Here is a 13,849-nt window from a genome sequence, read left to right as displayed (position 1 = left end):
GTTGAGTTGGCTTTGTCAGATCACTTCTCTCCGGTCTTCCTCCTCAGGACGGGTGAGAGTCACTTTGGGAAGTCACTTTTCTGGTTTTGTGTCCAGGCTTCTTCCCCAAGCCTTGGGCGAGTTGCAGGACCTCAAGGTCTTGGTTTCCTCCTGAGTCAGATGGGGTTGCCACCATGTTTTCAGGCTTGGTGTGGGAGTTAGAGTGTTCCAGATGTGCAGAAATGGGGTGGTGGCTCTACCCGTTGGGGTCCCGCCCTGGATCAGTGATTGGTTTTTCCAGCCTGTCACTAGGCATGAGGAGCTCTCTGTTGGTGTCTTGGAGACTCGGCCTCAACTGGCAGCACTGCTGCTTGTCTGTTGACTCTCCATGTGAGCTTCCTGTTGAGGAAGAAAGGTTTCTACTGTTTGAAAAAAGTTTTAAAGCCACTAGACTGTGGTTCTCCAGGTCCATTTTTCATCCAGAATTCTGAGATTCTGAGTTATGCAGTCACCAGGGCTCCCTCCCAGCTCAAACTCCCTGGAACAATGAGGAGCTTGATAAGAGGTGTGGGGCTTGGGTGGGTGCCAGGTGCCGTGTGTTGGAGAGGGCCCTGCGTCCCTTCCTGCTCCACCCAGCTCCTGCAGTGAGTGGCCAGGACAGAAGGAGGTACTGCCCAGGGGAAGAAGAGAAGACCTCCTTGTCCGTCTGTGGAAGAAGTCAGGAAGTCCCCGTGGCTTCTGCAGGGGGGTCAGCCGTCAGAGGGCTTCTGTCCTCACCTGGACCTACCCAGGCTTCCCTGAGGGCGGGAGTGAGTGCTCCCACGTGTGCTGTGGGTGGGAGGAAGAGCTCGCAGGCTCGAGGTTGGTGTGAGAGCACTTCCCTAACCCCACCTGGCTGTGCAGCTGAAGACCAGCTGCTGCTGGCCAGGTTCGGGAGGTGCCTAAGGCCACATCATGTCTCTTTGTTGGCCAGTGCAGGGGGGCAGGTCTGCATGAATCCTCCAAAGGTGGGGTTCCCAGGCCCTCCCATTCCTGTTAGCATGAGGCTGGCTGGTCAGACCAGCTAGAGTCGTTTGGAGGGATTTTTCTTTTTCCTTTTGTGGGCTTCTAGATCCCCTGGGGCAACCATTGTTCAGTAAGGCGCTGGGGAGGGCAGTTCCTCCGGATGGGGGGCAGATTCCTGCCTCTCACAGAGGAGCAGAGCTGCAGAGCAGAGGGTCTAGGAGATGAGAGACAGTGGACTTTAGGATCCAGAAGGACAAAGGGAAAGGTGAGGGAATGTGTCAACCTTGAGCAGTGGCCTTTGCCACTGGGTTTGCCTGGGGGGCGCCTGGAGAGGAAAGTTGAGGCTTTTGCCTGAATCGTTCACCCAGTGTGTGTCATGGAGCAGAGCCCCAGCAGGAGAGGCCTGACCACAGGGTTTCGATTGTGTGTAAAAGTTAATCTGGTGCCATCTGGGTACTTCAGCTTTCCTCCAGAGTCAGTGATGAATCTTAAAACAGCTGTTTTATACTTAAAGTGAAAACCTCCCTCGACACACCCTGGCCTGCAAATAGAACACCAAGCCCCCAGAAGAGAAGTGCTAGCAAAGCGGGTTTCCTAGAAATGACAGGGAGGCCCCATGAGTCACCCCATCCTTCCCCACCTCCTCCCTCCACCTGTCCCTGTGCAAGTGTTACTTTCCACACGCAGAGTGAAGCCACCACTTCTGTCTTCGCCATGGACCTTTGGAGAAGACAGCGTGCTCCTGGGGCGGGGCCCTGGGGCTGTGGGGGCTCTCTATATGTCCCCAGTCCTTTCTGTGAAGTGCCCCCTTGCAGGGAGGAGCCTTCCAGGACCTCTTTGGGACACACCAGTGTGGCTGAGGCACTGGGGCAGCAGGAGAAAGGGACGGCGGGGACAAAAGAGACCAGAGTCAGCTGGGGCCAGAGGCCACCGGGTGACTTTGAGGCCTTCCGAGGTTTTGCTAGATTGATGGAGATGTGCAGGTTCTAACTGCTTGGATTTAGTGCTCAGCTGCTTGTTATCCCCTTAAGTTGGCCATGATGTGGTGGAGATAGCTCGTTCCCTGGGGCAGGGCAGGCCTGGCTAGCTTGGCCACTTTCTGAATTTGTGACCTTGGGTGGTGGCCTCAGGAGGCTGGGGTGAGGTGTGGCACCTTGAGCAGCAAGAGAGTGGAGGGAGAGCATTCAGAAGTCGCTCAGGAATCAGTGCCCAGATTGTTGGTAGGTGACATGTGGCAGCCCCTTTCTGTGAGCACAAGGTGAGAACTGATTGTTTTGAACAGGTTTCCCTTTCCACCGCTGGGTGTTGGTTTCTGCTGGGCTCAAGTGCCTGTCCCAAGGTTTGACCCCTGCATCTTCAAAGCAGGGGCTTTTGTCCTGTGTCCACTAACTGGCTATTGTGAAGGACCAGCACCTGGTGGCCTCATTAGCACTGTGGACCTAGAAGGCTGACCTTCCTGTGCTTAGGGCTCTACAGGAAGGGCCTGGGTCCAGGAGGGTTTCTGTATCCTTGGGCCATAGGACAGGGTTGGGACTGCGCTGAGCAGGGGCTGGCTAGCTCCAGTCGTCCACGCGTGGGGAGAGGAGCGGCAAAGCGCCAGAACCCAGACCCTGACTCTCATCTTAGGAAATCTCACGGAGCAGGTTGGGGTGGAAACACTGGCCTGTCCAGCTGCAGCACAGGGAGTGGTCGTGCCTTTGTGTTGGGAAGGGCACTTGGCAGCTCAGTTCAGCCAAGCCTCTAGAGGAAGTGTGTCCTGTGTCACCCTGCTCCTCTGGGCTCTCTTCTGGTGACAGCAGCTGGTGGCTAGGTGGCATGGGGTTTTGGGGGAGGCCCAGTTGCTGGCCTGCCCTGAGCAGAAACCCCAGGACGCACTTGTATGTGTGTCTGTGTCACCTCCATGCCCTGGACTTGAGGCCAGCTCCATTGGCTCTGTTGATGTGGCCCAGTGTTGAGAGCCACAGTTTAGTCGGAATGACGCTGGCATTTTGCGAGAGGGAATGGTTGAAAGGTGACCCTGCTCCGGGATTAGGGCGGATCCTGCTGCCTCAGGCGCCCACTACTTTGAAGTTCCCCTTGAGTTCTCGAGGGGTTCTGGGAGAATTGGCACGCGGAGCCCGGTGGAGGGAATGTGAACCCGGGAAGTGTGTGTAGAGGCCGGTGAGAGTTCGGGAATAAAGAGTTGCTGTTTGAACCTACAAGGCTTTGTGGCAGCCCAGGACTAAGCACCCTCCCCACCCGCCTCTCTAGTTCCTTCCCAGTGTCATGTGACATCTTTGGGGAGGCCTAAGCTAACTTACCTTTTTGAAAACTCAACTTTCAAGCAGTCTGAATCCTCTTGATCCAGACGAAAGCCTGGATCCCAGGTCTCAGAAGCCCTGTGTTCCTGGTCTAGGTTCGTCCCTCACAGTGACCTTCATGTTAGCTGGTTTTCTAGACAAGGAAGTTAGGGCTTAGAGATTAGGTGAGTCTCCCCAGCCTGTTGCTCAGTGGAGGGCCAGGGTTCGGGCCCTGGGGCCCTTCCCTCTGTTGGGAGAAGGGCCCTTTCTCGCTCCTGGCTGTTTCACTTACGCTCAGGATGCTGGCCCCCGTTGGCTGCCCTGTTCCCTTAGGCCTGTTGCTGACTTAGAGGCCATGGCTGATGTAGAGCTTCCAGCTGGGCCCCCTGTCCAGCCAGCTTCCCCCTTCCAGACCCTGTGTGATTGTCTAGGAAAACCAAAGGCTGTAATGCCTGGCACTTTGTGCCTTTAAAAAAAAAAAAAACCAAAACAAGCCTCCTATCTTTATCCTGCTTTGTGGGTTTGTTAGAGTAGGAAGTGAAGTACTTCCTATATAAGCCTGGGCCGCGCTGTGGCAAACTCCTGTGTTCCCCAGCTTCACACCAGGGTAGGGCCATCCTGCCAGATCAGATTTTTCCCTCATTCGCGTCTGCAGCAGAGCATTGTCCGTAGCAGGGGCCAGGCCCTGTTCTGCGGCGGGCCTGGGGGCCCCCTCTCCTCCCGTGCTCTCCCCCTTCCCTGCTCTTTGCCTTCTTTCTTAGTTTAGGGGACTGGTCCAGATTTTTGAGGTTCACGGGCTGGCCATGTGAGCTGGGACGCTGAGAACAGCAAGGGTCAGTGAGGAGCGCACAGTGTCCTGAGTGTTCTGTTAGAAAACCTGGATGTGTAGGTTGGAAAGACTTGTCACCCCCCTGTCTCCAAGTGTGGGTTTGTGGCTCATTCACAGCTTTCCTCTTGCTGGTGACTACAGCATCTAGCTGGATGGAGTTCGCTGTATGTTGCCAACTGTTGTTCTTTTTTTTTTTATTTTTTTAAAGGAATTAAATTACAGATTCACACATGATTATTATGACTGGTTCTGTTGTACCCGCCCTATATGCCAGTTATGCTAGGCCAGTAATACAATGTTGAACAGCTACACGCCCATCACCAAAACCCCAAGGCTCACAGGGAATGAGGGAACTTGGAGATATTCCAAAAAGTGTGTGTGACAGTAAATGAGGAGGGGACAGAATGTGATGATAGTTCATTGAGTATTTTCTGTTGGAAGGGAGGAACCCAGTTTTCTGGGTTCTAAGATTTTTTTTTTTTCCTTCAAGGGATCGGGCATGTCATACATTTTGGCCATAGAATTTTACTCACTTTTAGTGTTAGCTGTTTTAAAAATGAAAGAACTCGACATTATGTCTTGCAGTTTTACAAGCGTTCAGAGGTGACATGAGAGAGAACTTTTGATATTGGTGTCACAATGGCTTGAAGCCAGTCAGTGGCAGTGGCTGTGCGGCTCTCTTCACTGCCTGTCCAGGTGCAAGGCCAGAGTGCTAGCTGGTTAGATTGGCTGCAGCTCTGCTGCCCCTCGCTTGGTCTGGGCCTGGCCAGTGTGGGCTCTAGGGGTGACATTGGCTGTAATGGTGCTGGGAAGGTGGGAGCAGATGCCTCCCCGCCTCTGGGTTGTTGGTAGTCGGCTTTTAGTTGTGTGTGTCCTTCTAGGTGGTGATCTGCCCACACCTTTCAGGACGTTAGAAATGTAAACCAAGTGAGGTCGAAATGGAACCTGCCAGCCACTGCACAGGTGTGGATGGCCACGGCTCTGCAGGGCGGCTGGGCAGGAGCAGAGAGAGCACCTGTGAGAGCGGGCATTGTGGAGCTTTCTGGAAGGGGGAAGGCTCAGACTGTGTGCTCGGCTCCTGCCCAGGTCAAGGGTGTATCTCAGCAAAATCAGAGCTGCCTTTTGAAGTCATTGGCTGGTGTGACTTCTGCCCCTCCCCCATTTTCTGCTGGACTGATGGTTTGTAGGACCTTCCTGGGTTGTTGATGACACTTGTCACACTCTACTATTTGGCTTAGTAACTTGAAGGAAGGTGTGAATTTGAAGGGAGGAAGACAGTGTAGAGGTTCCTTGGTGGAGTCTGCCACCATCTAGGATGCAAATAGACAGGACTTGCTGTCACTCCTATGGAGGCCTGCGCGGTGCCAGGAGAGGTCGCGTAGATGGCTGAGGTAGCACCTCTGGAGTTTGGCAACACAGACTACAGAAGAGAAAGCAGAGTTGGGCTGGGAGCAGGCAGTCTGCCCACGGGCCAGTGCAGGGCATCCAGAGGCCGTAGCTTCTCCCTGGAGGCCGCCCTGCAGGGGCCAAGCCTTTGGCAGTCACCTGCCTCCTTACCATGGAACGTTACACTTGAGAAGGGAATTTCCATACGTAGAGATGCGTTTTTCTGTGTAATTATTGTTTTAATGAATCAGATTACACAGTACCGGTTGGTTGCACGGTGTACTAGGAATTTGGAAATCTTCATGCCATACAGGAATCTGTCATCTTAATGGCACTTTGTGACAAAGTCTAAACACTGAATTTTTGTGGCATGTTTAGCTCGTTTCACTGTGGTAATTCAAACTAAATATTTTTTAAAAACTGAAAATGATTCAAAGTTGAAAACAATGAGACTGTTTACCTTGGTGGTTCAGCTCTTGCCCATGGGGCTCAGACCAACCTGGATTTATTTCTGGCTTTGTCACCTCATGACGGACCATTGGGGTCTTTGACTTCAAGCTGAGGAACTTGGGAGATTGAAAATGGTGTCAGGGGTTGGGGCAGGTGTGGCTCAGGGTCAGCGCCCGTGGGTGAGCCTTGTCCAGTGCCTCGGTTTCCCTCTCAACCCATGGGTGAATAAAGGTTCTCTTGGGACAGAAATGCAGGTGACCTCCAGAGTGACCTTGGGAGCCACAGGTGGGAGTAGGTCACAGAGAAGGAATTGGTTGGTGAGAACAGAGATCTTCCCGCCTCCATCCCAGGGTCTTCTGTTTTTACTTTATGTGAGGAACAAATGTCTGTTTTTTTTGTTTTTAAAGTGGTTCTGCATTTGCTGCTGGTGGTTTTGGGAGGGTGGTGTTGCTGTCCATGTGGTGGGGTCACAGCCACCTGGAAGATGCTCCTGGTGTGGGTGACGTGCCCTCAAGCTGGCGCCAGAGCTGCAGATTCACAGGGTTGTGCAGGTCGCCCAGAGGTGTCGTGTGGCATGCAGTGTCTTTGACCTGGATTGGAGCCCTGAGAGCATGAGGGTATCAGCTAGCCAGCGGTGTACTCTGAGATGAGGTGGACCAGGGAGGATTGGGCTAGCTGTTATAATTTTCAAAACTGGGGTCTTCACGGGGGCTTTGGTGTTCCCTGGAGGAGGCGCCTTCTTCGAGGATGGTGACTGACTTCTGCAGGGCTGGGACAGTGGGCAGTGACGGCGGCCATGTGTGCAGATGGCCGGCTGCTTCCCCGGCCTTCAGCTCTCCTGCCTGCCGCCCCCGTTGATGAGCAGGGTCTTAGAAGAGCCTCTGGGAAGGAGTGTTAGTTTCCGGAACATGCCAGGGGGCCTCTTGCTGTCCTGCCAGGGAGGTTGCTGGCCGTAGCAAAGACATTTAAGCCACTCTGAGTATGAGTGAGTGAGGACGCAAGGCCACAGAGCTGGCCGGTATTTCTTCCAGAGCTTCGGTTCTTGTTAAAATCCAAAGTTCTAATGTTATAGCTTAGTTTTCTCTTTGATCTCATGTGTTCGCTGCGTTTTCCCTGCACCACCCCAAGTCTGTATTTCGCAAGCTGAGCTAGCTTAGTCTAGCAGGACTTTCCTGGGGTCCCAGCCAAGCCGCCTCGCTTGCCTGGTTGCTCCTGGAGCTGTGTCCTTTGGATGGAGGTGCTGCTTTTAGCTGTGTGTGTTCACTTTAAGTAGAGAGTTTCTAATAGACTTTTAGACCAAAGGTCATTTTCTCAAAGATATCGTCGTATTCTTGGTCTGATACCTTTATTCTCTGGCTCCTCTTACCATCCTAGTGCTCTTACATTTTAGTATTGATTTTTAAAGAATGATTTGTGCCTAGGCCTTTCTGGTGGCTTGTACTTTAATCTGGCAAGAAATCCAGAATCATCTAGTTTCAGATATGTGGAGAAAAATGCTTAAAAACTGCTATTAGATATTTTTATTTAAATTCATTAACTTAAAATTAAAAATTAAAGTTTATTAAATTTATATTTAAATTTATTATGCAGTAGCTTTTAAGACGTCTTTGCTACTTACGGGAGTGTGTCTGCTTGACAGTCAAATCCCCCCAGGGTCTGTACCCTAGAGCGTATCATCGTCTGTGACCTCGAGTTTCCAGTGAGATGATTTTGGCTGAGTGACTGCGCCCGTCTTTGTGATGCCAGACGCCAGGCGTGTTTGTTTTAAAGCAGACACAGCGCCCACTGGCTTTAGAGTATTTCAAGTACTGACAGCCTGCAGATGCCTTGTTAGCCAGCTTAGAAATGTGCTGTGACCATTCCTTCGTTTTTAAGTGATGTGACTCAGGTCTCAGATCCCAGCGCTTCGCTGTGTGCTGTGGTGTGTGAGTCTGTGGAGGTCGCCAGCCCTGGGAAGAGCCAGGGTGTGGAGGGCTTTAATAACCCGTCCTGCCTGCTCCCAGCACCCTGTACGTTTTGATAAGTCTTGAGGAAAAAAAGGAATAAAATGCAAATATGGGGCTGGGGTTGTGTCTCAGTGGTAGAGGCTTGCCTAGGTGGTAGAGTGCTTGCCTAGGTGGTAGAGTGCTTGCCTAGGTGCGTGAGGCACTGGGTTCGATCCCCAGCACCACATTAAAAATAAATAAGTAAAAACAAATAAAAGTATTGTGTCCATCTACAACTAAAATATATTAAAAAATGCAAACATAAAAAGAATGGACTGTAACCAGGCAGCTGCCTAGGAACCCTGATTTCCAGGTGACCAGGACGATGTCCCTTGTTTTACTCCTTTCCATTTATCTTCTTCCCAAACACATACTTTTTACACTTACCTTATGTAAACATCACTCTGCAAAAACAGTAGTGTTTCTGGTTTTAAAGAAAAGCATAGCATTTTAGGTGCTATGTGGATTTTTCTTTCTTTCTTTCTTCTTCTTTTTTTTTTTTTTTTGCAGTACTGGGGATTGAATCCAGGGCTCGCACATGCTAGGCAAGCACTTCACCCCAAAGCTACATCCAGCCCATTTTATTTTATTTTGACATAGGGCTTACTAAGTTGCCCAGACTGGCCCTGAACTTGCCATCTTCCTGCCTCAGCCTCTGGATTAGCTGGGATCACAGGTGTGCACCACTGTCCCCGGCCTGTGTGAATTTCTTTAGGGTGGATTCCTGCTGGTTGACTCATTTAAAATTATACCTTTAGGTATCTCTCATGTGCTTAGGACTGTGAAGTACTTTAAGGAGGTCATGTTGAGGTTTCTAATCTACTGACTAGTAATTGGAAAAACTTAGTCATGGCTCCTCAATAAGGGATTAACATTTTTTTTTCTGTAATTAACCATAATTAACGATAAAAAATTTACTAATACTTCACAAATAAAAACTTGAGCTTAAGCTTTTCAGGAAAAATTCAGTGTTGAGTGACCTTCCTTTACTTGAGGTATTAAGTCAAAACTGCTTGGTGTAATCTGCACGGCCCCTACCTGACAGAGTGGGTGGGTCTCCCACCTCCTTGGTCTCACCCATTGCCTGCCGCTGTCCCCTGCCCGCTTGGCTCGGTTCTGCTCTGCGACTGTGGTAGGTTCCCTGCCTTAGCACCTTGCAGTGGCCGGTCATCTGCCTGGTGCGCTCCTCCTTTCCCTGGGGTTGGTCCTGCTGGTCAGGTCCCTGCCATTTCAGGAGACCCCCCAGTCTGCAGTGGCTGGTCAGGTGCTCCCACGTTCTGGTGGTGTGTCCGTCGGCGTCTGCCCGCAGGTGGGATCGTTCTGAGTGTTCATGTACTTTTCTCTTTTCCATCCTTTCCCTGGAACATGCAGTCCAGCAGGCCAGGGACCTTTGTCTTTTTGGTTCAAGAAATACTTGGGGGAACCAGCGAGTAAGGGTGGCCCAGGGCGGGGAGGAATCCTGTGGGGGCGGTTTTCTCTGTGCTGGGTGATCCGCTGGTGATTTTCTCAGGTTTGATCCTCCTCACTCCTGGAGGCAGCTGAGCTCTCACTGATGTAGAAGTTGAGTAACTGCTGTCAAACCTGTGGTCACCCCAAGGCTGGGCACTCACCAACCTGTTTTTCAGGTTTGTAGCAGTTCCCTGGCTAAAGCCTGCTGGGGACCTGGCATTGCTTGTGTGTGCTTGCCTCCCCTGGCTGCTGGGAGGTAGATCTGATTGCTCCCCAGGCAGAGGTTCATGGGGGTGCCTGGTGCCTTGTTTGCCACTGACCCCAGAAGGCTGTTGTGGTCCCCTGTTGCTGGACAAGGCTATGTGGGAGACATTCTAGGCTCAGAGGGTGCTGAGTCACTGCTCCAGAGCCCCAGAGACAGGGGTGCAAAGCTCTGGAGGTGGCTGCTTGTGTGAGCCAGCTCTTCCTTTCATCAGAGGGCACTGCAGCAGGGGTGAGCTGCAGGTGAAGGCTGGTGGTCTCACCCACCCTCGCATCTCGGAAGGCCGGGCCTTGGCAGTCTCCCTGAACTAAAGGCAATCAGGTGTTCTGCATTCTGCAAGTAAGTTTTTAGTCCCTGTCCTCTTTCTGCCTTTGCTGGGGAGTTGGTTGCATTTGACAACACACACACCGTTCTCCCAGGGAAGAGCAGAGAACAGGATAATTGGACAAGGTGACAAGCCAGCTGTTTTGTTCCCTGTGCAGGTGCATTGGCCATCAGGTCAATTCTGGAGCAGCTTGCCTGGCTCTGAGGGGACAGGGAGTGCAGACACTCCAGAGAGTGGGCCCCAGCCGACCTCCTCCCACGTGGAGTCGGGTAGTTGGGTCATTGCAGCTTATGCTGTCAGTTCAGATCTGCACTGTGACTGTACGAGGTCACATCAGAAGCAGGACTGGCTGTCTTCCATGCCAGAACTGGTTTTAACTATTTTTTTTTTTTTTAAATACTGCAAAAACTAAAAAGTTAGTTAGCCAACATTCACTTGGCTTTTCAGCATTTTGGGCCATTGGAAAAGTTACTCCCTTATAGTTGGTGTGATTCCTCAGCAGTTATCATCTTACTGGTCGATTTTAGTCTTGGTGATTGTTAGGTCCTGTGGTGGCTTCAAGGAGATCTTCCCAGAGAGAGGTGATGCTTAATGGTTTCTGCTCTGACTTCTTTTCAACTTAACATACTTGGCTTCAGTATTTTGGTTAAAGAAAGTATCTTCTAGTTTGTGGTTGTTTAAGCAAGTGTGACTTGAAAGTAAAATAAGAGAAGTTTAATTATTGGCAAATCAATGACAAGTTGTTTTTTTTTTCCTTTCTAGTTTTATATGGGAAGCTGTTGATACCAAAAATAGCATACTTTATAAAATCAGCATCTGTGGAAATGTGGACATCGGTCAGTGTGGGCCGTCCAGTGCTGTTTGTATGTACAACTTGAAGACTGGCACCTACCGCTCAGTGGGTAAGTATAAGCGACTGCAAGATGCCCTGGTGGCAGGACATGAGTTCACAGATGGCTTCATGTTGAGGGCAGTGTGATATAGCTGGGTCCACAACTGAGTATTTTATAGTACTTTCATTGTATGTTTTATAATAGTTAAAGTGCCAGTTTGAATGTCCTTATGAGATGATAAGATTAGGTTCCCTCCGTCTAGTGGATCGTATGAAAACAGCAGTTGGGGAGAATTATGCAGATGTGTATTTAATGCAGAAAGATGCTTCCTGCAGGGCTCTCCCTTCCCACCCACGTTCTTCTTGCGCCATCTCCACTTGCCCCCGTGCGTCCGTCCGGTTCCTGTCATCCAGCCCCCTCCCCTGAGCCCTTCGTCCTTCTTCTCTGGTGTCTGATTCTTGGGTGGTGCGTCCTCCCGGTCAGAGACCAGTTGCTGGCCTTAGGCTTACACGAAAAATTGAATAGTCCTGAGGAGTGGTGATCTCGGAGGGGAAAGTGCCACCTTTCCTTTCTTGGGCTCATGTCATTTCCCCAAATTACTTTTCGGGTCAGGATCCCTTTCCTGTTGAGGGTTGTGGGTCCCCGTGGATCGACAACTCTGCCAGGTCACATGGAGTGGGGTCATGGCAGATGCCCATAGGAGGGGACACAGTGTGGTCTCCGAGGTGACTTTTGACCAGGGCAGTTCAGATGACAGTGCTGTTCTGTCATGAGGAACAGTGGTGGAGTGGAGACTGTGGTGTCTTGAGCAGGGTCCAGCAGTAGTCAGAAGAGGGTGCTGGGCGCTGTTTGAGTCTGGGGCGAGGGCTTACTGTGGCTGTCTGTCATGTTGAATGGAGATTCCTGCACACAGTTAAAGGGTGTTTTAGAAAGTGGTGTTAAGAGATGCAGATAAAGAGGTGCAGGTCTCCTGGGAGGGCCGACTGTTCCATTTCCCTCAGCTGAGGCCCGGGATGGACAGTGAGTAAGACCTGGTTGTGCTGGGTTCCCGGGTCAGACCAGTTGTGTTACTTGGTGATCTGTGTAGACAACTTGGGGGAAGATTGCCCGTTTCCTCATTGGGATCTTTTGATGATTCAGAGAGACCACGAGTGAGCCTGTTGGCCAGTGGTGTTTAGGTTTCAGAAAGGGGAAAATGTAGTTTTACTCTTGACTTTGTTTACAATACCAGCGTATGATGTTTTTGGCTAATGGAAGTGTGTCTGGCAGTTGGGGGCAGCGAAGTGCAGTGTAATATACCATGCCTGACACAGGTGCAGAAAGGCCACCAGGAGAATGCTTGTGAGATGGGCGTTGCTGGAAAAATCAGAGACCAGGTTCTGTAGGATGTGAAAGGCAGGAAGGAGGTGGTAGTTTCTGGAAGGTGTTGGATCCTTTATAGATTCTTGGTGATAGTGATGGAGAGGTGATTTTACGGGGGGGTAGTTTGCTCAAGGGAGAGACCCAGGCAGCTAGATGAGTCAAGTCTAAGTTATGGTTTAGGCTCATGATTTGAATCAGCAGTTTCTAGGGTCCTTTTTCACCTGTGGACATACACGACAGATACCTTTTTCGGAGCCTCAGACCCCCTGAGAGAGTGAGGACATGTACCTTTAGCCCAGAGGTAATTGCTCCTTTTCTTCAGCTAGGGAAAGCAAATCACATTCATGAATGAGAGTGACGTTGATGTTAGCATAGGGGTAATCTGAATAAATGTGATTTTACTAATTGGAGTGTACAATAAAAACAACATTTGTTTGCATTTAGGTGTCAGGTCTCATGTGTTTAAATAAAACATTTCATTTATTCAGCAGCCTTATGAAATAAGTGATTTCATATCCCTCATCTTATAAATGAAGATACTAGAGCCTAAAGTAGATAGACAACTTGCCACATGTTATGCACTGATGGCTGTGAGTACTGACAGGCCACCCTGGGGCTGGGGTGCTTACTCAGGGCTGTGTCCCAGAGTTCTGGTTTGCACTAGACAGGTAACAACTAGAATGGGAATGGGGGGAGGTATGCACTACCCTGAGGGGCAGCGAGAGACTAACTTATGATTTTGCTAGAAAGCAAAAAAGGTGAACTTTCCAAACAGCCACAAAAGCTGGCTCCACAGTAGGTCAAGAGGAGCTGTGCCTGGCACGGTGGCACAGCCTGAAACCCCGTGAGGGAAGGAAGGAAGCCTGTGTTCACCTGGCCCCGCCCAGGTCCATGCCCTGTCCCAACCCCGCCCACCACCCTGCCACTGCCTCAGCTCTGGAAGCCTCGACAGGATGGGCTGTGTGCTCTTTGCATGAGCTGATCAGGAAAAATATTCTGCAAAAGACACTGGGTATTCAGGCAGAGAAGGACGTCGGGCAGACCTTTGCACTGATGGAGGCACAAGAAAGAACCGCCGTATTGTGAGCCCCTTGCTGTGGGCTTTCCTAAGAGGTTGACCTCTTGCTCACTGGCATCTGATTTCACCCTCTGCCCTCTTCAGCCTCTCCTGCGCTTGCCTCCCCAGGGCCTCATTCAGGTGAATGAGGGGTTAAACCAGCTCTAATCTGAGTTCATGTCATGTTCATTGTTAATCTAGGGAGGAACCTTGACCTTTTCCTTCTTGAAAATCAGGTTGTTTTGTATAATACAGTGAAACCCATCTCTAACAAAAGGAGGATCTTGACAGCAGCCATCATCTGCTCCCCCTCCACACTTCCCTGTTTCTCTGTTGGGAATAGTCATTAGTTCACATCCTGTATTTAGACGACTTTATTGCTATGTACTGCATCCAAGAATTTTTTACTCTTATTTCTAGAAAAACCAGGTACGTACGTTATTAATGTTATTTAAAACTATACCTTTTTGCTATGCATGACTTTTTGGGACTTATGATAATAGTGTGTTGCCAAAATATCCCTGGTGTTCACTGTGGCCTGCCACTTCTTACTGCTGCAGTATTTTGTAGTGTGTGTCTACAACAGCGCACTTCCCCACTCTTCTCCTCAGGAGCCTCTGGGTTGTTTCCAGGTTTTGACTGTCGTGA

The 13,849-nt window shown here is 50.5% G+C and overlaps 1 protein-coding gene across 1 annotated transcript in view; it reads left to right on the top strand.

Annotated features, from left to right (window-relative positions):
* Positions 1–13,849, top strand: part of Igf2r (insulin like growth factor 2 receptor) — a 96,339-nt gene that overhangs the window by 7,509 nt on the left and 74,981 nt on the right. Inside the window, exon 2 of the mRNA XM_027939585.2 lies at positions 10,712–10,851. Within this exon, the coding sequence (XP_027795386.2) occupies positions 10,712–10,851 (140 nt within the window). The remainder of the gene's footprint in view (positions 1–10,711; positions 10,852–13,849) is intronic.

This window comes from Marmota flaviventris, chromosome 6, assembly GCF_047511675.1.
Source record: "Marmota flaviventris isolate mMarFla1 chromosome 6, mMarFla1.hap1, whole genome shotgun sequence".
NCBI classification, from domain to species: Eukaryota; Metazoa; Chordata; class Mammalia; order Rodentia; family Sciuridae; genus Marmota; species Marmota flaviventris.
Note: the sequence above shows the minus strand (reverse complement) of the source record. Positions and strands in the feature narration are given on the sequence as shown.